This window comes from Heterocephalus glaber, unplaced genomic scaffold (genome assembly GCF_053883595.1).
Source record: "Heterocephalus glaber isolate CG9 unplaced genomic scaffold, H.glaber_assembly_v1.0 deba00001442, whole genome shotgun sequence".
In the NCBI taxonomy this organism is placed as follows: Eukaryota; Metazoa; Chordata; class Mammalia; order Rodentia; family Bathyergidae; genus Heterocephalus; species Heterocephalus glaber.
Window position 1 is genome coordinate 43,200,439 of NW_028258296.1, and position 22,438 is coordinate 43,222,876.

At 39.7% G+C, this 22,438-nt stretch overlaps 1 protein-coding gene across 2 annotated transcripts in view; it reads right to left on the reverse strand.

The window, feature by feature from the left end:
• Slc25a24 (solute carrier family 25 member 24) overlaps window positions 1–12,009 on the reverse strand; it is a 38,174-nt gene extending 26,165 nt beyond the window's left edge. The window contains exon 1 of one of the 2 annotated variants that reach the window (XM_004853592.3): window positions 11,725–12,009. In XM_004853592.3, coding sequence (XP_004853649.1) covers window positions 11,725–11,907 — 183 coding nt within the window. In that variant the 5' untranslated portion in view covers window positions 11,908–12,009. Of the gene's footprint in view, window positions 1–7,989; window positions 8,157–11,724 lie in introns of those variants that run through there. The other variant, XM_021265582.2, reaches the window with a different exon arrangement.
• Between the last annotated feature and the right edge of the window lie 10,429 nt (window positions 12,010–22,438).

The following is a 22,438-nucleotide window of genomic DNA, read 5'->3' on the forward strand; positions in this document are numbered from 1 at the left end:
CAGCACTAGTGAAACCTTAAGAGTATAAGCCACTCACTCCTGCTTTCCAGGAACAGAACCAAACTATAACACTAGAGAATCTCTAACAACCACTCACCTCCCAAACACACATGAAGCGATCCAGTTCCCCAAACTCAGATGGGAGCATCTTTAGCCTAGATGACAATCTAGGCTACTAATGACATGGGAGCACATTGAGTAAGCTGGCCCCATAAAACAAAGTTGCAGCCAACAACTGAAGAAAAATCTGAGGTTGGGAATTTCCTTATAGCCAGGGAGAAAACTGAGAACAATGCTTGAGAAAAGATAGCTTAGATTATTCTTAATAAAGAGTAACATTGATAAGCCACGGGAACACTACAGTGGGCCCAGGTCAAGCTTGGGGATGTGAAAACTTAGTTTCACCCCTCTGCCGAGGCTTCTCCAAGGCTCCCAGCCCAAACATCTCTCTTATTAGAACCTCAGTGAAGCCCACCTGCTCCTCCTCCAGTGATTGAAAGACCCCTAAATCCTCTAAGCCTTTCTGAAGTTCAGAAATGTCCAGGGTTCCATCTTCATTACAGCCCAGGTACCAAAAGAGGTCACCAGGGAAGGAGTCTATCTGCAGTGTCTCAGGTGTCCATGCTGCAGCCCTGTGAGTTCCCCAGGGGTGAGACAAGGGGTATTGCCTATCATGAGGGGAGTTGGAAGACAGCTAAGATTGCAGCCTGCTGGGAGGCACCAAAGACAAAGCATCTGCAGTGGTTACCATGTAGGAAGGAGAGGGTGTGTACTAAGGGCTCCTGCTAGGACTCGGGGCAGCAGAGGCACAAGCAGGGCCTGAGCCCCTGGGGCAGCACAGAGTTGAGGCCACACTTGGAGGCCACCAGATGAAGCCCTGCTTCCACTGCAGGAGTGGCCTAGGGCTGACTCATGTCCCTTCTGCAGAAACCTTTGGAGAGACCCCCATGCAGGAAGTAAGGAGAGTGGAGACATGAACTGCTGCAGATCAATGCCTAGTGATAGAGATTTGCCGAATCTGCCAACAGTTTTTTTTTTAAAGTGGATAGGTCGCCCCTATCAGGGGAACTTTCTAAGGTTGAGGCAGGAAAACTGCTGTTATAAAACTTGGGAACTGAATGAAAATCCACCTGTGTGGGCCTTTCCCTCTGTGATCCCCCATTTTCACCTTCTACCCTCAGTTTTTTTGTTTTGGTTCTTGTTTGCTTTGTTTTGGTTTGGGGTTTTCTGTTTGTTTTGTGGGGGTTCTTTTTTGTTTTTGTTTTTAATTTTGTTTTTGTTTTGTACTAGGGATTGAGCCCAGGGCCTTCACACTGAGCTACATTCCCATCACCCCCTCCTTTTTTTTGAGACAGGGCTCACTTCATTGCCTGGTTGTGCTTGAACTTATATCCTCCTGCCTCAGCCTCTCAGAGTGCTGGATTGCAAGCACCAGTCACCACTCAGTTTTGAAACTTTTTATCTTAATCCAACATCTGTAAGGGCTCCAGGGCAAAGCCACTCTATCCTTTACAAATGGTCCAGTACACAGGAAGATTACCTCAAAGTGGGCAGAAGGGGGAGAATGGACTGGAATCCAACAGAGAAGGCACGAGATACTCATCAACAGTGCCCATGGCTTCTTAATGCTACACTCCAGAACCACAGATGGCCCTAGCTTGAGTAACACTGGCTTGTGTTAGTCACCCACAGTTAAAGGGGGAAAGGTTTATTTGGCTCATAGCTCCTAGAGGCTTCAGTCCACAGTTGGCGGCCTCCAAGGCAAAGTGGCAGAGAAGCAACAGCTCACAGCAGCGGAGCACAGCAAAAGCAACAAGGGACCTTAACAGCGTCTTTCTGCCCCCCTTTTATCTTACTCAGACTACTTAGTGACCTCGGGCCTAGCCCCGCCAGGAATCAATCACACAGTCTAGGTTCAGCCACCTCTGAGAAAGCATGAAGCTTTGGGGGGACATCTAAACACAAGCCATAACAGTCCTGCTTCACTGAGGTGTGGGGGTACAGTAAAAACAGTTAAAACTTTCCCCTTTTTAATGTAACTTATTTTCCTAAATGGAATACTCTTTTAAAAAGTTGAATATTAAAATTCATAAAGAAAATTGAATTCAGCTCTTCTCTGTGGGGTCTGCACTGGGCATGTCAAACACTGAGAATACGAAGGGCAGCATCCCGTGTCCTTGAAATACTCACGGGCCTCCCTGAAGGAAGAGATTGCGCCCTGGTTGTAAACACTTCTGTAGGCTGTGCAATTAGCTGTGTTAGGCTCAGCAGCTGCAAATGTCTAATGCGGTTTCACAAGATGTGCTGTGGCCCAACCAAGAATAAATTCTCCCACAAAAGAAGGTTTCTGCAGTCCATAGGGAACAGCCTTTCCCTATGCATTGCAAGGAATGCGGGAAGTGGCACAGAGTCACAGACAGGGAACAGGCATCTCTAGAACGTACCTAAAACAGCAGTAAAGAGAGAAGTCATGGCCAGGGTAACAAGGAAAACAGGTGAATCAATTTTAGAATTGAGAGAGCAAAGTAGAAGGCTGACAGTCTCATCTAATAGCACCCAAGTATTTTGGTTGACTACTCTTTCTACTTTTTTAAATTACCCTGTTCATTATTTGCTTTTTTCCCCCAATCAACTAAAACATACAGTCCTACTATACAGAGAGTTTCAAGAATATAACCATTGACCCTAACTGTCTGGCATTATTCAAAAACATTAACTGAATAAATTTTTTAAAATTTTGAGACAAGGTCTCACTGAGTTGTTAGGTTCCCCCGGCTGGGCTTGAACCTGTGATCCTCCTGCCTCAGCCTCCCAGAGTGCTGGGATTAAAGGCCTGAGCCTCTGTGGCTGGGTTGAATTTCATATTTGCATGAAGTTACTGGGTGAGTTCTTAAACATTCCTGGTTTATATTTGAGGTTTTCAGGGATTAAGTAATTTGCCCAAGGGCACATGGTCAGCAAATGGTGAAAAAGCATTTGAACCCTGGTCTGATTCTACACTCGAAATATAACCACTACATAATCTACCACACCAGGTAATAAATAATAATATAAACCCAATGATCCACATTTCAGTGTTTTCAAACTTTCTCAAAAAATCTTTTTAAAAAAATAAATCCTATAAAATACAGATATCTCAACAAAGAGAAGATTTTTGAACTGAGAATGGTCAAAAGAAGTGAAGCACCACCTTACAAGAATGTTGTCTTATGAAAGATTGTTTATTTCTAGATGTTTTAACTGGAATACTGACAAAGGAAGCAACTCTGGATGAGGGTAAAATTATGAAAGTGAGGTGAGGCCTTAAATGATGGTAATAATTTACCAAGCAGAATGGGAGAAATCTGAGGAAGAGAAAAGAAAATAAAGGGATAAACATACATGTCCAGTCAGGCAACACAGAGAGGAGGGGGTGTGGGAAGGTGACCAACTGCCTCCAGGATCGGAAGGTCATTTTATGCCTGTGGAATTCTCTCATTCGTTTGCTCCTTCAGAAACACTTTATTTCCAAAAGAAAAAGATAACATCAGCTTTTAGAATATAAATCAGGTGAAAACACAAAAGATACAGACTACATAGTTTAGAACATTTGACATGAATGTTGTTGGAAATCTATTGTTTTCCTTACACAATGATCTCCCTGCTCAGATGCTATAAAATACACCTCTAGGGCTTTTTTTTTTTTTTTCAGCACTGTGGATTGAACTGAAGGCCTTCACATAGAGCTACATCCCAATCCCTTTTTTATTTTTTTATTTTGAGACAGGATCTCCCTAAATCTCTTAAGTTGCCCAGGCTGGGCTTGAACTCGTGATCCTCCTGTCTCAGCCTCCCAGAGTGATGGAATTCCAGGAGGGCACCACCATTCCTAGCTACCTCTAGGACTTCTATATCGTGTTTCCATAGTATCATGCCAGAAACTATAGAGTTTCTGAAAATGAAACATTAATGGAATATCTGCCTTGTTACTGGGGAATTATCTCATGGAGTAAAACTGAAAATTCCAATCAAAGCAATAAACACTGGCTAAGATGCTGTTTTTGTATGTGATTCTCTTCCATTTGTGGTTGTAAAATGTCTCTCTTTTACACAGAGTATCAAAGAATTATAAAATATAAGAATTAGAAGAGCCCTTAGACCCATTTACCCAGTCCAGCCACTCCTCTGACACTGTCTAATCATTCCAAGTAGTTGATCCTCATGGGGACAGAGTCCTCGAGGAGTCTGTCACCCATACATATGTGTGACAACATATTTTAAAGGTTTTTTTAACATGAACTTTCATATCCAGCCACATGTGTTCTTGTTACAAGCTCTCTGTCCAAAAGGCAGGGAAAATAATTGTATTTTAAGATTAAGTAGAGTGAAGTTCCAGTTTAAATGAGGTTACATGGACAATTCATAGAACTCTTTTAACATCCCTTCTTGCTCTTGGCAATTGTCTTGGTCCATCTGGGCTACTGTAAATATATACTGGCTTCAACAACAAACATTTATTTGTCAGTTCTAGACACTGAAGTTCTACATCAACGCACTGTCAGATTCAGCATTTACTGGTGAGGGCCCACTTTCTGGTTCTCCTCATTGTGTCTTCACCTGGTGGGAGAGACAAGGGAGCTCTCTGGTGTCTCTCACAGGGCCACAAATCCCAATCATCTATCCTCTGACCTAATCACCATCCAAAGATGTACCTCCTAATACCATTACACCAAGAGTTAGCATTTCAGCATATGAAGGGGGGTACAAATATTCAGTCCATAACAGTGATTTTCCCAGTTTAAGGTCCTATGCCATCTGTGATTCTAAAGCTCACCTAAGAAAGATACAGTAAGAATGATCCCTATGAAAACATGGCAAACAACTAGTTTGAGGAGGAAAAAGCTGGAACCTAATTAACTGAAAGGTCAGCTGAGTATCTGCTACAAAGTTAAACCACACAGCTGTTACATTATAGCAACATCTAACAGTGGCCTTAGAAAAGAAAAGGAAAATCTTTGCAGTGAAGATTCCTTTCCTTTAAGAGAAGGTGAGCCAGTCCCAGCCCCCACCCGGGAGAAGGCTCCCCCGCCACCATTCCACATTCCTAGGGCAGAGAAGGTGAGCCACACAGGCGCCAGAAGCACCTCCACCCCCCCATCCCCACCCCCACCCCCGTGGAAATGAGAAGACACTTAAGCCTCAAAAACAGACTTCCAGATCACCTACAGCAAACCCAAAGGGAAATGAGATGGAACAATCTGATACTCAACCACCTGGACTCTCTGAACTAGCAACAAAAGAGGATCTGGGAAAAATAAAATCAGAAATAATTTCTCAGATAACAGCAGAGATTGTGCTCATAGTGCAAGACATGATTAATAAATCTAGAGAGGACACACATAAAAAAATAGAGGATCTGAGGAACATGATGGAATCCCAACATAGAAAACAAATGGAATCCATAAAACAGATGCAAACAGAGTTCCAGGAGATTAAAAACTCCATCGAAAGTCTACACAGCAGAATGAACCAATGTGAGGATAGAATTTCAGATACAGAAGATAAGATTGAAATTAGTGACCAGGAAAAGAAAAATTGCTTTAAAATTGTAAGGGAAACGAGAAATCAATCCAGCAGCTGCTAGACGATGCAAAGAAGAATAACATAAGACTGATTGGAGTCAATGAAGAAAGAGGAGAGAGTGCAGATGACATAAAAAAACTCTTCACAGAAGTGATGGCAGAAACCTTCCGAAGGAGGGGAAAAGAACTTGACATACAGATAAGTGAGACATATAGGACTCCGGCTAGCCTTGATCAAAAAAAATCTACACATAGGCATATAATAGTTAGGATTCCAGAAATCCAACAGAAGAATAAAATTCTACAAGCAGTGAGAGAAAAGAAACAAATCACATACAAAGGAAAGCCATCAGAATCACAGCAGACTTCTCAATGCAAACCCTCAAGGCAAGAAGAGCTTGGAGTGATGTATTTCAAGCCCTAAAGGAAAACAGCCTCCAACCCAGGTTGATGTACCCTACAAAACTATCTTTCAAAATTGATGGAGAAATAAGATGCTTTCATGACAAAGGGCACCTCAGGAACTTCATGAATACCAAACCGGCACTCCAAAAAATTTTAGACAATACCCTAGGAAAAGACAATGAGGATCACAATCCCAGGAAACCCAGCAGAATGAATCCATTGGGCATGACAAATTAAATGCAAAGGGGGAGAATCCAACAAAAAGAAAAAGTCATGACAAGGCTTTTAAAACTTTTAACTTCATCTCCCTAATGAGTGTATAATTCAATCTTATTATTGTACTGATTAGTATTTTTCTCATTCTAGAATTGTACACCATTCCTTGGGCTATACTGGCTATTTATCATCTTCTTATGTCTACATTTTAATTGGGTTGTCTATTAATGAGCTCTAAGAATTCTTTATATATTCTGCTCATAGGTTATATGTATTGTAAATATGGTCTGTTTAAGGACTACTTTTCATTTTAATGATGTCATTTAAAGTTCTAAATTTGGATGGAATCTCATTTATCAAATTTTTTCTTTTATACATCATGTTTTTTGTATCCTAGGTAGTTCTTGTCCACCCTGAATTCATAAACATTTTCCCTTATAATTTCTTCTTAAAGTTTTATAGTTTTAGGCTTTCATATTTAGGGTCATAGATCCTTTCATGTTATTTTTATGTATGGAAATAAAGGGTTGAGGTTAATTTTTTATATACGGGTATCCAGTGTTGTAATGCCATTTGCTGAAAACACTACCTTTTCCTCGGCTCTTGAATTGAGTTTATATTCTATAAAATGTTATTGTTAAATAATCTTTCAAAACTCAGTGGACCATATATGTGTGGTTCTATTTCTAGATTCTCTGTTTTATTCCATTGATCTATATATCTTTCCTTACACCAACACTGCCTTGATTACTGTAGCTTTAGAAGAAGTCTTAAAATTAGGTACTAAATGTCTACCAACACTGTTTTTTTTCTTTTTTCTTTTTACTTTTCTAGGTCCTTTGTACTCCTACATAACTTTTAAATTGCAATATCCAATTCTTCATTTATAGCAACTATACATAGACCTGAATTTAAAAAAAAAAAAAAAAAGATTACTTTCCTTTGTGTGGAAGGAACATGGCCTGAGGTGAGAACATGTAATGTATGGACTCATGGCACATAGCCTGTCCAGCTCACAGTTAATAAGGTGTGGAAGTTGGCACATGGCCAAAGAAGTCTCTGGCCATGTCACACAGTACCGTATGTCTTAGTCCATTGTCTGTCATTCTAACAAAATATCTAAGATCAAGTAATTTATAAAGAATAAAAGTTTATTTGGCTTGTGATTTTGGAGTCTGGGAAAACCAAGAACACGATGTCGGTATCTGGACCTTCTCGTGTTATCTTAACATTAATGAGGACATCACATGGCAAGACAGAGCAAGCATTACTCTTCTTCTTATAAAGTCATTTACTACGAGAGAGGGTGTCCCAACCTAATGATTCAATCCTAATCACTTCCCAAAGGTTTCCCTCTGCAAATACTTGTAACAAAAAATTTGTGGAATTACCTTTCCAACACATAAACTTTGGGGGCACAAATTCACAACACAGCCTACATCAGGCAGAAGTAGCCAATCTCAGAATTCTGGAATGGTCTAAAGAAAAGTACATCTGAACAACTTACTAGGAGACAGTATCTAGCAGAGGCTATGCAACCTTCAGTCTGCATATATGCACTAAATGGGAGACCTCTATATGGCTCCAGGAGGTGCCCAGTTGAAGAACCTAAGTCCAGCAACAAGAGGTGGAAGCAGGAGGAGCCTCACTTTCCATCACTCCCAAAGGCCCACTGGGGGGCTTTTTGCTTCCTGTTCCCACAACTCTCAGCTCTGCAGGGTTAGTTTCTGGTCCCAATAGGATATACTCTTGCTAGGCAACAGGCAAGTGTCCCACTGAACTATGAGCTACTGAACTATGAGCTTACCATTTTGAACTCCTTGTGTCCAGGAACAAACAGAAAAGAGAAGTGGTAGATGTAAACTGACACAATCACCAGGAGGTTGTGTAGCTTTTACACAATGGAGACAGAGTGATATGGATGGAACGGAAGTGATCCACATGGATGCAGCCTGATTTTCCCTTGACCAATTATACCTATGAATGAACACATGCAGCAATATCAGCCCGGGAAGCTCAGACCCCTCAGGAATGAAGTAAGTTGCAAAGACCCACAGGGATTATAGCTAAGAGTAAAGGGGATTGAAAATAGATACTTCAGAAAGGAAATGAGTTCTAGTTGTGACCAACTGAAGCAACAAGGACTGTAGTTCATCCCAATGACCTCTCTCAGGAAAGGAAGCCAAGAACCATGAAGGAGCTCTTTCTTGAAGCTATGTAAAGAAGCAGTCCTGTCTTACAGACTTCCTCTCAGTGGTGGTGAGGGTGTCAAGCAGCTCCGCCAACTCTCCATAAAACCTGGCTTTGAAAGCAGAGTTGATGTATACATCAACTACCCCTGCCACACCTTAGAACCTTTGACCCACTGCAGCTCATGCCAAATTCATGCTTGTCCTGGGCTTCTCCAACCAATGACTAGGCACGCCCTAGTACTAGCACTGGGCAGCCAAAGCAGGATTCCCCTAATAGACAGCAGGTCCTTAGTGACTCCCCACTAACATACCTGAGTCTTTCTAAAACCTATATTCCGATCTAGACTTCTTCCTAAACTTCCTTCTCATACTTATCTTAAATTTGCATCATAATCGAAGGACCCTCTGGACTTACTTTCATTCCCTCCCTCTTATTGTTCACAGGCTTTTCTCCTTATAAATCTTTTGCATATGCAATCCCTTCTTGGCTTCTATTCCTCAGGGGAGCAGGACGATGCAATTAGTACCGGGAGTGGTCCACAACAAGAGGCAGTAACATGGGTCTGGGTACTGGCTTACTCACTGCCCAACAGGTGAAGAACATCCCACCCTAAGGAGAGTGTGGGGCAAGTGTTATCCTTTCCACAAGATGGGAGCCCACATGCTAAAGATTTCACCAGAGTTGACCTGCGAAGACTACCTGGCTGACAGGAAAGCTCTGGCTCATGCAATGATTCAGGTATTGGAAAACTGGAGGAACTATCCTACAAGGGTAGGGGAAAATGTGTAATGATTATAGGAGCAATTTTTACCAGGATGATGTAACAATAATAAATTTGAATACACCAGTAGTGGAGCCTCAAAATAGAAAAAGGGAAAAATTGGCAGAATTGTAAAGAGAAGTTGGCAAATCTACAATCATAGAAAGAGACTGATACCCTTCTTTCACAGGTGAATAAAGTAACGGGATTAGATAATTTAAAGGCTAGTCATTTTTGAATGTTTATTAGGCACCAGGCATTATTATAAGGACTTGCATATTTTAATTCATTTATTCTTCACAATACATAACTCTATGAGGTGTTTTATTGTTACCTCTGTCACAGATGAGGAAACTGAAGCCAGAGAGGTTAAGAAAATTGCCAAAATAAAACTAGTAAAAGTAACGGTTGATTTAAACCCAGGCGAACTGGCTGAATTTTCCTTTTTGGTTTTTTTTTTACACATCCAGTTATACATATAAAGAGGTGATATATTTTAACCAGCATGTCTAGGGACTATGCAACATATTTTTGGCTATCTTAATCTACCTACACTAGAAATAGAAACACTAAAAATTTGATTTAAAATTAAATTTTGCTCTTTTTGAATTATTAAAGAATAAGCCACTGCCTTGTTGGAGTATTTCAAATCACAGCCTTAAACCTTTTGGTATTACCTGATTTGATGTATTAGATAGACTCTTCATCCTTAAGAGGTATGGTCTTAGTGGAGAGCACATTAATCAAATTAAAATAATATCACTTGAATGTTATAACAGTAATGATATAAAGACAATGGACCTACACATAGCAGGGTGTAGTCAACTCTTCTTTAGAGGGTGGCCCAGAAAGACACACTACAGAGGAGGTGATATTTATCCAAAATAACAATAACTCTGCCCCTAATCTTAAAATAATATCCATGCATTTTTCTAAATTGAAACAATACAAAAGATGTAAAGAAAAAAGTAGAAAAGTAATTCTAACTCCTATTTCATCCAGAAATAAATGTCGCTAATCTTTTATGGAAGAGTGTGCCAGTCAAGAAAAGAATCCTGTGAAGGGTTAATAATGCCTGGCCATGAGCACATGGAATGATATTACATGCATAAATAAAACATATTTTGTATATATATACACATAAAAGAATTATATATGTATAAAAGAATTTATGCAAATATTACAGCGACAAATATGTGCCATCTTGTTCTGTGTGTTTACATACAACAGTTCTATACAACTTATACTATAAATCTTGATAAATTAAAGACTTCTTAAATTCCTGGTTATATTTACTTTCTCCTTTTTCTTAATCAATAACCTTGCCAGAGTTTGTCTATTTTATTTATATTTTTTAAAACTATCCAAAATATATATTAGGGAATTTAAAGCATAAGCTTAAATGTTTAACGAGTCAAAGCTGAAATCATATTGTAAATTAGAAAATACCTGGAACTAAATAACAAAATTAAATAATCTCCCAAATACTTGTGAGATGTGCTAAAGAAATTACTAAAGAGATATTCTATCTCCTTAATTAACGAGTTATATGTTTGATTCAAAAAATTAGAAAAGGAGCAACTGAGTAAACCCAAAGTAGAAGGAAATAAACAGAAATTAGTGACATAAAATAATGAGACATCCAAGCAAAAAAAAAAACCAAATTTTCCAAATACGAATAAAATAGACAAGCCCTTGGCAAGATCAAGTGAGCCAAAAGGCTACAGATCAGAAATGAAATACAGAATCTCCCTAAAGATACAGCCAGAGTTTTATAAAATCTTAATAATGTGAACTATGGGCAAAATGGGCATTTCCCCACCCTCCTCCCAAAAAACCTTTATCAATTCTGACTTAAAAATAGGAAACTGAAGAGGCTTCTAATACTAAAAACATTGAAAGATAAGTTTAAATACATAACTACAGAGCAGTTGTTCGCCCTCATAGTAACCCAATCCACTTTCCCTCCGGGTAGAGAATGCCACAGTTGTCCTCTTACACGCCAGGAGTGCTGGAGGCGGTCCAAATACTATTGTACCCCACCCTGCTAAGGGGCATGATGATGTGGGGCACAATTAAAATGACTCAGAGGAGGTGAAATTACTCAGCAACAGGTCTACCTTTCACACCAATTCGTGTACCTAGGTCATCAACTTAAGAATGTCTTAAACAGTGAAATGCCGCCATTTCTCCTCAGCAAGAACTCCTGGTTTTCAAACGGTTTTGAAACAGTAAATGACTTGAGCAGTGAAACAAAGCAACTTCGAAGGGATACAAAGTGTATCTTTTACAGAATTTGGAACTCAAATCTGACAGGTTAAAAAAAAAAAGACTCAATGTTTGCCAAGGCACAAAAAAGGCAGCGTTGCGGGACAGGGTTTCAAAATTTAACAGCACTCAGGGCCAGTGTTCTCAACACTAATTTGAACTGAAAAACACCCCGCAGCCTCGAGGATCCGTCCTGTTTGAACCTGTGCTTGGGCTGGGATCTCAACACCTCTCCTTCCTGGCAGAGCCGGAGCCGCCGCCCTCCTGAGTCTCGGGGCGTCCAGGCGCCCGCGGACCTCCCCGTGCTCGGCAGCGACCCACCTCCTCGGCGTCCTGGCCCAGCGGGATGCCCAGGTTTTTGAGCCCCTGCTGCAGCTCGCCGATGTCCACCACGCCGTCCCCATTGCGGTCCAGGACTTGGAAGAGGGTCTCGTAGCGCGTGGGCGGCTCCGCATCCTGGCAGGCGGCCGTGGGCAACACGAAGCCCCGCAGCCAGCGCAGCATGGTCCCGCAGAGCCCGCGACCACCGAGCGGAGTCTCCGAAACCCGAGAGCGTCCCGGGGCGCCCAGGTCCAGCAGAGGCCTGGCTGGGCGGGGCCCGGCTGGGTGGGGCCCTGGTGCTTCCAGGGCATCCTGGGGGGGCGGGGGGGGGGGCGGTGGCTTCTGCGCAGCCAACAGGGAGGCTGAATGGCCGGCTCCGAGCAGGGAGTGGCCGCTAGCTGCTGCTGGGGAGGAGTCGCGGCGCCCAGGGACCAGCGGGCCAACCCCGAGCAGGCAGGAAGTGACAGGACTGGGGGCTGAGGAGAAGAGTTCCGCTCGGTAAAAGTTCTTCTGGGAGGCAGGAAGCCCCCGGAAGTCGTGGGCTTCAGCTTCAAGGTGTTATCGGCTTGGGCAGCAGAGAGTGGCTTAAAGTGCAGGTTATTCAATTTACAGACCCTCTGACTGGAGCATTGGCAAACTGCCCAAAGGTTTTTCTCTGCGTGGAAACTATGCCACCCACTCCAGCCTGTCTTGAAGGATCTCGAACTTGTTCGTGGAACGCCAGACATTCTGCATCTCTGGGCGTTTTGTATTAGCAAAAACAAGAGGTGGATGTGGTTAGTCACACACCTGAGATAGGAAATCTGCTTAAAACAAAGGAGTTAAATGGTAAAACATCTATTAGAGCAATTAAAGGGGGTGCAGAAAAGATTAACATCCATTTAGTTAGGTACCTCTGAAAAGAAGGGCTGCTTTAACAAACAGTGTGGTTAGGGTGATCTCCGTGATAAACCCTGTGGCCTGCCTGTCCACAGCTGGGATTAGAAAAACCTCAGGCCCCTCCCTCTCAGAATGGGTGGTTCTCATTATCCGGGTGAGTCAGAACTTCCTTCTGCGAAGCACGGAGTACTGGAAGAGACACTGGAGGCGGGATGTCACTCAGTGCTACAGCGCTGGCCTAGAATCCCTAAGAGGCCTTGGTTCAATCCCCACTATGGGAGGGGAGAAGGTGGACCCTGGATTTACAGACAAAATACTAGAGTACTAATCCTTCAGCTATGTAGCTACTCATCAGTACATTTAAAATATGAATAGCTACCTCACAACAAGGCTGTATATTGTGTGTGCAAGGTCTGTATACTCTAAAGCAACAATCGTTAACTCTAATACCATTAATCATGACCACTTTAGTAGAAACTTTTGTGTTCTTCTTGTCTGTAGAAGAGATCAATGAACTTGTAGATTAGACTCTCCCCCAGGTATTCTAGATCACTAAACAAAACACAGTTGTTCCAACAAAGCTAGGAAAGCAGACCCTGAATTAACCTATCCTCACACCATTTTATATAAGACATAATGTGTATAAATCTAGAGTCTGTAGTTAGGGAGGGACAGACTGTTTAATGAAATCATGCTGAAACTGTTAGCTACTTACATTACTTCCAACTTCCAGTCTTTGTTAAGGGTTAGCCCCTTCTTGGAACATCCCTCAACTTCAAAACTTCTTTAATTTGTCCTTGAAAACTTCTTTTAACCCCCTCCTGTGGATACTCTGTATTTAGGAGAGGCTGGTTGCCAAACTCAGACACAACCAAAATGTATTTGAATGGGTAAGTTCATAAGAAACGTGTTGTAGTCATACAATGAAATACTTAGCAATAAAAAGGAGTGAACTACTGGGACATTCACAGCGAATTGTATGACATTCTGGAAAAGGTAAAACTATAGGCATAGAAAACAGATCAGTAGTTGCTAGGAAATAGGTCTCCAGGAAGGGTTGATTATAAATGGGCATGTAGGAGCTGCAGAACTGTCCTACATGGTGGGGGCTGCAAAGCTGTGTTTGTCAGAAACTTACAAACTGGCTATGACAAGTTTATTCTAAATAAAGTATCTCAATAAATTTGATTTTTAAAATCTTTTTTCTTTTTTTTTTTTTGAGGAATCTTGTACTGATTTCCATAGTGGTTATACTAGTCTACATTCCCACCAACAACCTAAAAAGATTCCTTTTCCCCCACATCCTCAACAGTGTTTGTTGTTTTTGAGTCCTTGATAATAGCTATTCTTACTAAAGTAAGATGGATTCTCACTGTTGATTTGCATTTCTCTAATGATCAAAGATGCTAAATATTTTTTGAGGTACTTAGGGGCCATTTGTACTTCTTCTTTTGAGAAGTGTATAGTCATTTCAATTGCCTGCTTTTTGATTGGGTCTTTTTAAGTGAAATAAGTCAGACACAGAAGTTAAATGTCACATGATTTCTCTAATATGAAAAGCTTTTCCAGCCTCCTCCCTTGGCTCTTCTCTCTGCTTCCCTGCCACCATGTTGTGAGCAGCTTTCTTCTGCTATGCCATCCCACCTTGGAGTCAACTGATTATGGACTGAAACCTCTAAAACTATAAGCCAAAATAAACCTCTCCTCTTTTATTTTGCAGGTGTTGGGTATTATGTCCCAGTGATAGAGAAAGTGACTAAAATAGATTTTGGTATCTTCAATAGGGTTGTTGCTGTGATCCTACCTGACCATCTGGTTCAGAAGCTTTTAGAAGTGGTTTGCAGGTGGAGTTTGGAAAGATTTGGAGATGCCTACTGGAGAAGCAGCCCTAGAATGCTGTAAACCCAGCTTGACAAGAGATTCAGAAGACCAAAATCCTGACAGAAGTGCAGGTGTTAAAGACCAATCTCAGGAATTGTCCATTGGGAACAAGGACTCCATTGGCAGTCTGACTCCAGGCTATGTGTGCTATGCTCTAGAAGAAAATGTGTCTATATTTTGCTCATGTCCTGAGACTTTGTGGGAATCTGAGATTAAAGGTGGCAGACTAACCTGCTAGAGAAAATTTACAAAAATATTCCACTTTATGGTTTCCAGTGTTATAAATTCATTAGGATTACAGCAGACTTCTCAACACACACTTTAAAGGGCAGGAGAGCCTAGAGTGAAATATTTCAAGCCCTAAAAGAAAACATCTTCCAAACCACACTTATAAATCCTGCAAAATTACCTTTCAAAATCAATGGAGAAATAAGGCATTTTGATGATAAAGAGCACCTGAGAATTTCATGATCACCCAACCAATGCTCCAAAAAATTCTCAGGGATATCATGTAAAGAGACAATGAAGCTAACAATGGCAAAAGGTCCAACAGAATGAGTACACAAGGTAATTGAGTAATTGAGTACAAGGAAAAAAGCAACAGAAAAATAACACAATGATAGAAATAAATCAGTATCTATCGGTTATAAATATCAATGTGAATGTTCTCAATTTGCCAATCAAAAAACATACATTAGCAGAATGTATCAAGAAACAAAACCCAATGGTATGCTGTATACAAGAAACACATTTAACCCAAAAAATTCATTGGCTAGAAGTCAAAGGATGAAAAACAATATTCTATGCAATGGGAGCTTGAAAACAAGCAGGAGTAGCTACCTATTTTCAGACAAAGTGGACTTTAGGCCAAAGCTGATCAAAAGAGGCAAAGAAGGGTACTACATATTGGTTAACAGAACTACTCAACAGGGAGCGATAACAATTATAAACATATATGCACCAAACTACAGTGTACCTAATTTCATAAAGCAAGCACTAGCATATATAAAGAATTCAAAAAACTTAGACCTCGAAAATAAAAGATCCAATGAAAAAGTGGGTAACTAAAATGAACAGATACTTTTCAGAAGAAATACAAATACCCAATAAATACATGAAAAAATGTTCAGCATTCCTGGCCACTAGGGAAATGGAAATTAAAATAATAGTGACATTCCATCTTTCTCCAGAATGAATGATTCTCGGGTGGGGGATTTAGCTCAGTGGTTCCGCAGCCTGCCTCGCAAGTGCAAGGACCTGAGTTCAATCCCCTGTATCCAAAAAAAAGAAAGAAAGAAAGAATGATTCACATGAAGAAATCAAATAACAAATGCTGGTGAGACTGCAGAGGAGAAAGAAATCCTTCTACATTGTTGGTGGGAATATAAACTAGTACAATCGCTACGGAAATCAGTAACAAGACTCCTCAAAAAACTAAAACTACAAATTCCATGTGACCCAGCTATTCCCCTTCTAGGTATCTTCCTGAGTTTTAAAGACATATTACAGTAATATGCACATACCCATCTTTAAAACAGCACAGCTTGTAACAGCTAAATCTTGGAAGCAGCCTATATATCCATCAACAGATGAATAAACAAAATATGGTGTTTATACACAATGGAGTATTAATCTGCCATAATGAAGAATAACCTTGAATCATTTGTAGGAAAATAGATGCATCTTGAAACCATAATTTTAAGTGAAATAAATCAGACACACAAGCTTAAATATTGCATGGTTTCTCTTTATGGGAAACCTAAAATATAAAGACCAAAATAAAAGGTAAATAATAGGATGTAGGTAAATTGATCTGTTACAAATGGGAAGGATTTAAAGAGATGAAAGGAAGGGGAAGAGGAGGAGAAGGGAATGAAAAAAGAGGTGTTATGTACATGTACCAATTCCCCACAAGGAATGTAATCATTATGTACAATGAACACATCCTAATAAATATTTTTAAATTACATACGTATAGTTTATAATAAATACCCTTCCTCCCCTTTTGTTTTTTCCTCCTTCTCTTTCTTTCTCCCTCTTCTCCCTTCCTTTCTCCCCCTTTACCTTCTGCATTCTTTTCTTCTTGATTCTCAAGTTAAAAGCCACTAGGCTGGCTTAAGTGAGGAAAGCTGCCCAGCAGAACCCAAAACTCAAGGAAGGAAGGTGGCTGAGCAGGGCAGGAGCCATTGATGAGGTTAGAGATTAGTTACATAAAACAGAATTAAGCATATAAAAATACTAAGGATAATGAGAACTAGGCTTCTTGCTGTCAAAAACAATGAGTTACAAATACCAAAAATGTTATGTTACAATTAACTCTGTAGTGTTGCATTGTAACTAGTGGTATTGGTATGAATTTATGCTTGTAAATATTTTCAGATACAATAATATAAAGATAGATAGATACAGATATATATATATAGCATATGTATACTTTTACGTAATTTCCCAGGCCAATCTACTGACAGGACCTATGAGGAGTAAATCTATGTAATAATAAGCACATCTAGTATCAATTTTTCTTTCTAAATACCTTTCTCCAAAAGAAACTAGAGCACTTTGGAGAAATAGTTGATTCTACAGAAAAAGCAGCAAAGGTACAGCTAAGTATAGAACATGTTATTTTACTGGAAAGTAAGCATTCAAAACATGGAGATAATGTTTAAAGGACACAGTCAGCCTAAAGGGGCTTTTACCGGCCAAGCCTATGACAATTTGAGCATCCAAATGAATGGCTTTCACATATTATATCCTACTAAGTAAGGAATCCATCAGTCCATACAGATGTACTTACAAATGAGTTGAGAAAATTATTTTCTACAAGAGAATGTCAATTAATTAATGTTGGTGGAATGATGGAATCAGAATATAACTTATGGTGACAGTAATTAATTCAAGTAAAAAATACCAATATTAACTCCAGTGGGTGAAAGTTGCATGAAAAATGTGATATTTACTTTGTTTCAAACTATAGTCTGACAAAATATTATACATTATAAATGGCAAATGAATAAATTTGTACCTGGAAAATATCATCTTATTCAAATTTTCAAAATTAATTCCACAAGTGACAGGACATACAAAGATCGTGAACCACCTGATGATATGAAGCAAGGTTATAGCATCACTTCTGTGATAGTCACAACAAAATACATAACCTGAGTCTAATCATGAGGAAACATTAGGTAAAACAAAACTGAGGATATTCTGCAGAGGAACTAGCCTGTGACCTTCAAATATTTAAAGATCATGAAACTCAAGGAAAGATTGAGAAACTATTCTGAATTGAAGGACACTAAAGCAATATGACAAGCATAGTATCCAAAGGATATTATTTGGATGGTAGATAAAAACTGAATGGAATCTTCAAGTGAGCATATATGGGCTTCTTTGAATTGTGCTTGCAATTTTTTGTAAATTGACTTTTTATACTGACAAAGCTCCTACACCCTTAAGAAGCCCTTCCTCAGATGATGACTCCTTGGTATTCCCTGTGATAGATTTTCCCTTTTAGTAGCAAATTAAATAACATTGTTTGATAAAAACAAAAATAGAACAAACTTTATGATACTTTATTTTGATACATCAGTAGTGTGGTACAATAAAAGTGGTCCAGGTGGCAGTGAACAGTAGGAACACCAGTTACTCCTGTCCAGTTTAATGGCCAGGAATGAAGTTATAGCAGATAACTTACCTCCCTGCTTTCTTTCCACTCTGATGCTTTCTGTGAAGCTGCTAGCATTGTGGAGGAAAGGTTAAAATTTAGTAAGGAAGCTGGCATGAAGAAGGCTTCAAAGGTGAGTGGTAGCAATGGTTGATCTCTAACCATAAAATCCTATTAGAAAAAAGTAAATAGTATACTGGGGACAGAGCCCATGATTCATCCTTACCCTGAGAGGATCACATAGTAAGTCAGCATCAGTTTCAAAAACTCTCTGAATAATACCTTCAGGAATCTTCTATCACTCATGAAGGATAAAATGAATTCCCCTAATACCTACATATAACTAATATCAAGAGGGTCTGTAAGAAACTCCTTTGTCTCCCTGCCTCCATCCCAGGCTCCTAGGACAGAGAAGCTCAGCCGGTCCCAGCACCTGGAAGGAAGCACCCCCGCTGCCATCCCAAGCTCCTATGGCAGAGAAGATGAGCCAGTCCCAGCACCCAAAAGGAAGCTCCCCACTTCCATCCCAGGCTCCTAGGGCAGAAAAGGTGAGCCTCGTGGGTGCCAGAAGCACACCCCCTCACCCCCGTGGAAATGAGAAGACACATAAACAAGCCTCAAAAACAGACTTTCAGATCACCTACAGCAACCCCAAAGGGAAACCAGATGGAACACTCTGATACTCAACCACCTGGACTCTCTGAACTGGCAACAAAAGAGGATCTGGGAAAAATGAAATCAGAAATAATTTCTCAGGTAACAGCAGAGATTGTGCTCATAGTGCAAGACATGATTAATAAATCTAGAGAGGACACAGATAAAAAAAAAAAACACAGGAGCTGAGGAACATGATGGAATCCCAACATAGGAAACAAATGGAATCCATAAAACAGATACAGATTTCCAAGAGATGAAAAACTCCATCGAAAGTCTGCGCAGCAGAATGAACCAATGTGAGGATTGAATTTCACATATACAAGATAAGATCGCAATTAGTGACCAGGAAAAGAAAAATTGCTTTAAAATTGTAAGGGAACATGAGAAATCAATCCAGCATCTGCTAGACAATGCAAAGAAGAATAACATAAGACTGATTGGAGTCAATGAAGAAAGAGGAGAGAGTGCAGATGACATAAAAAAACTCTTCACAGAAGTGATGGCAGAAAACTTCCCAAGGAGGGGAAAAGAACTTGACATACAGATAAGTGAGGCATATAGGATTCCAGCTAGCCTTAATCAAAAAAAAATCTACACATAGGCATATAATAGTTAGGATTCCAGAAATCCAACAGAAGAACAAAATTCTACAAGCAGTGAGAGAAAAGAAACAAATCACCTACAAAGGAAAGCCCATCAGAATCACAGCAGACTTCTCAATGCAAACCCTCAAGGCAAGAAGAGCTTGGAGTGACATATTCCAAGCCCTAAAAACAAACAGCCTCCAACCCAGATTGATGTACCCTGCAAAACTATCTTTCAAAATGGATGGAGAAATAAGGTACTTTCATGACAAAGAGCACCTTAGGAACTTCGTGAATACCAAACCAGCACTCCAAAGAATTTTACACAATAGCCTAGGAACAGACATTGAGGATCACAACCCCAGGAAGCAAAGCAGAATGAACCCATCTGGCATGACGAGAAATTAAATGGAAAGGGGGAGAACCCAACAAAAAGAAAAAGTCATGGCAATGAAAATTCAATACATTTCAGTTATAACCATCAACATTAATGGTCTCAATTCACCAATCAAAAGAAATAGACTGGCAGAATGGGTCAAGAAGCAAAATCCAACAATATGCTGCATACAAGAAACACACTTCATTCAAAAGGAAACTCATAGACTGAAAGTTAAAGGGTGGAAAACGATACTCCATGCAATGGGAACACAAAAAAAGCAGGAGTAGCTATCCTCTTTGCAGATCAAGTAGATTTCAAACCAACACTGATGAAGAGAGGTGAAGAAGGACACTACATCCTTGTAAAGGGAACAATCCAAGAGGAAGAGATGACAATCATAAATATCTATGCACCAAACACTAGTGCACCCAACTATATAAAACAAATATTATGACATGAAAAGTCATATATGCACTAATACAATTGTAGTGGGGGACCTCAACACCCCACTGTCACAAATAGATCAACTAGACAAAAAATAAGTAATGAAATACTAGAACTCAATCGAACTCTTCAACAAATGAACTTAGCAGATGTTTACAGAGTCTTCTACCCCAGAAAATCACAATACACTTTCTTTTCAGCTGCACATGGGTCATTCTCAAAAATAGACCACATACTCACACATAGAACATGTTTAAGTAAGTGCAAAGGAATTGAAGTTATCCCCTGTATATTATCAGACCATAGTGCAATGAAATTGGAGATCCATAGCAAAAGAAACTGGAAAAATTTCATAAACACGTGGAAATTGAACAACATACTTCTGAATAACCAATGGGTCACAGAGGAAATTAAAAAAGAAATCAGACAGTTCCTTCAATTAAATGACAATGACAATACAACATATCGGAATCTGTGGGACACAATGAAAGCAGTCTTACAAGGGAAATTCATAGCAGTGAATATGCATATTAGGAAAACAGAATGAGCCCAATTAAACAACCTGATGCTGCACCTCAAGCTTCTAGAAAAAGAAGAGCAGGACAACCCCAAAGCTCATACAAGGAAGGAAATTATAAAGATCAGAGGAGAAATCAATGCAATGGAGACTAAGAGAATGATACAAAAAATCAATGAAGCCAAGAGTTGGTTCTTCAAAAGAATCAACAAAATTGACAAACCCTTAGCCAACCTTGTCAGACAAAGGAAAGAAAAGGCCCAAATCCATGCAATTAGGAATGAAAAGGGGGAAATTACAACAGACCCAGCAGAAATCCAGAGGATCATCAATACCTACTTCCAGAAACTATATGCCAATAAGATGGACAACACAGAAGAAATGGACAGATTCCTAGATACATATGAATTACCAAAGTTGAACGAAGAAGACCTAAAAATTCTGAACAACCCAAAGTCAACCAATGAAATTGAAAATGTAATTAAAAACTTATCAACTAAGAAAAGCCTGGGCCCTGATGGCTTCACTGCTGAATTCTACAAGACATTTAGAGAGGAACTACTGCCACTACTGTTTAAACTCTTCAATGAAATTGAAAGGGAGGCAATACTCCCAAATTCATTCCTGGAAGCAAGCATCACCTTGATCCCCAAAGCAGAGAAAGACCCAACTGAAAAAGAGAACTATAGGCCAATCTCACTAATGAACATAGATGCAAAAATCCTTAATAAGATACTGGCAAACAGAATGCAGAAGATCATCAAGAAGATCATACACCCTGATCAAGTGGGATTCATCCCAGGGATGCAGGGATGGTTCAATATATGCAAATCAATCAATGTAATACACTGTATCAATAGAACCAAGGACAAAAACCATATGATTATCTCCATAGACGCAGTAAAAGCATTTGACAAAATCCAACATGCATTTATGATAAAAACCCTACAAAAAATTGCAATACAGTCTCTACCTCAATCTGATAAAAGCCATCTATGAAAAACCAACAGCCAATATCATACTAAATGGTCAAAAACTGAAATCCTTCACACTAAAATCAGGAACAAGACAAGGATGGCCACTATCACCACTCTTGTTCAATATAGTTTTAGAAACATTAGCCATGGCAATTAGACAAGAGAAAGAAATAAAAGGAATAAAGATAGGAAATGAAGAAGTCAAATTGTCATTATTTGCAGATGACATGATACTCTATATTGAAGACCTCAAGAACTCCACTAAAAGTCTTCTAGAATTAATAACCAAATTCAGTCAAGTAGCTGGTTACAAGGTCAACACACAAAACTCAATAGCTTTCCTCCACACCAATGACAGGCTCACTGAGAGAGAAATAAGGCAAATAACTCCTTTCACAATAGCATCCAAAAAACTGAAATACCTAGGAACCAACCTAACAAAAGAAATCAAAGACCTCTTCTCTGAAAACTATGGCACTCTGAAAAGAGAGATTGAAGATGATATCAGAAAATGGACAGACATCCCCTGCTCCTGGGTAGGAAGGATTAATATAGTGAAAATGGCCATACTTCCAAAACTGCTATATAGATTTAATGCAATTCCAATTGAGATCCCAGCAGCATACTTCATAGACCTCGAGAAAACAATCCAAAAATTCATTTGGAGCAAGAAGAGACCCAGAATAGCAAAAGCAATTCTAGGTAACAGAGACATGGCAGGGGGTATCACAA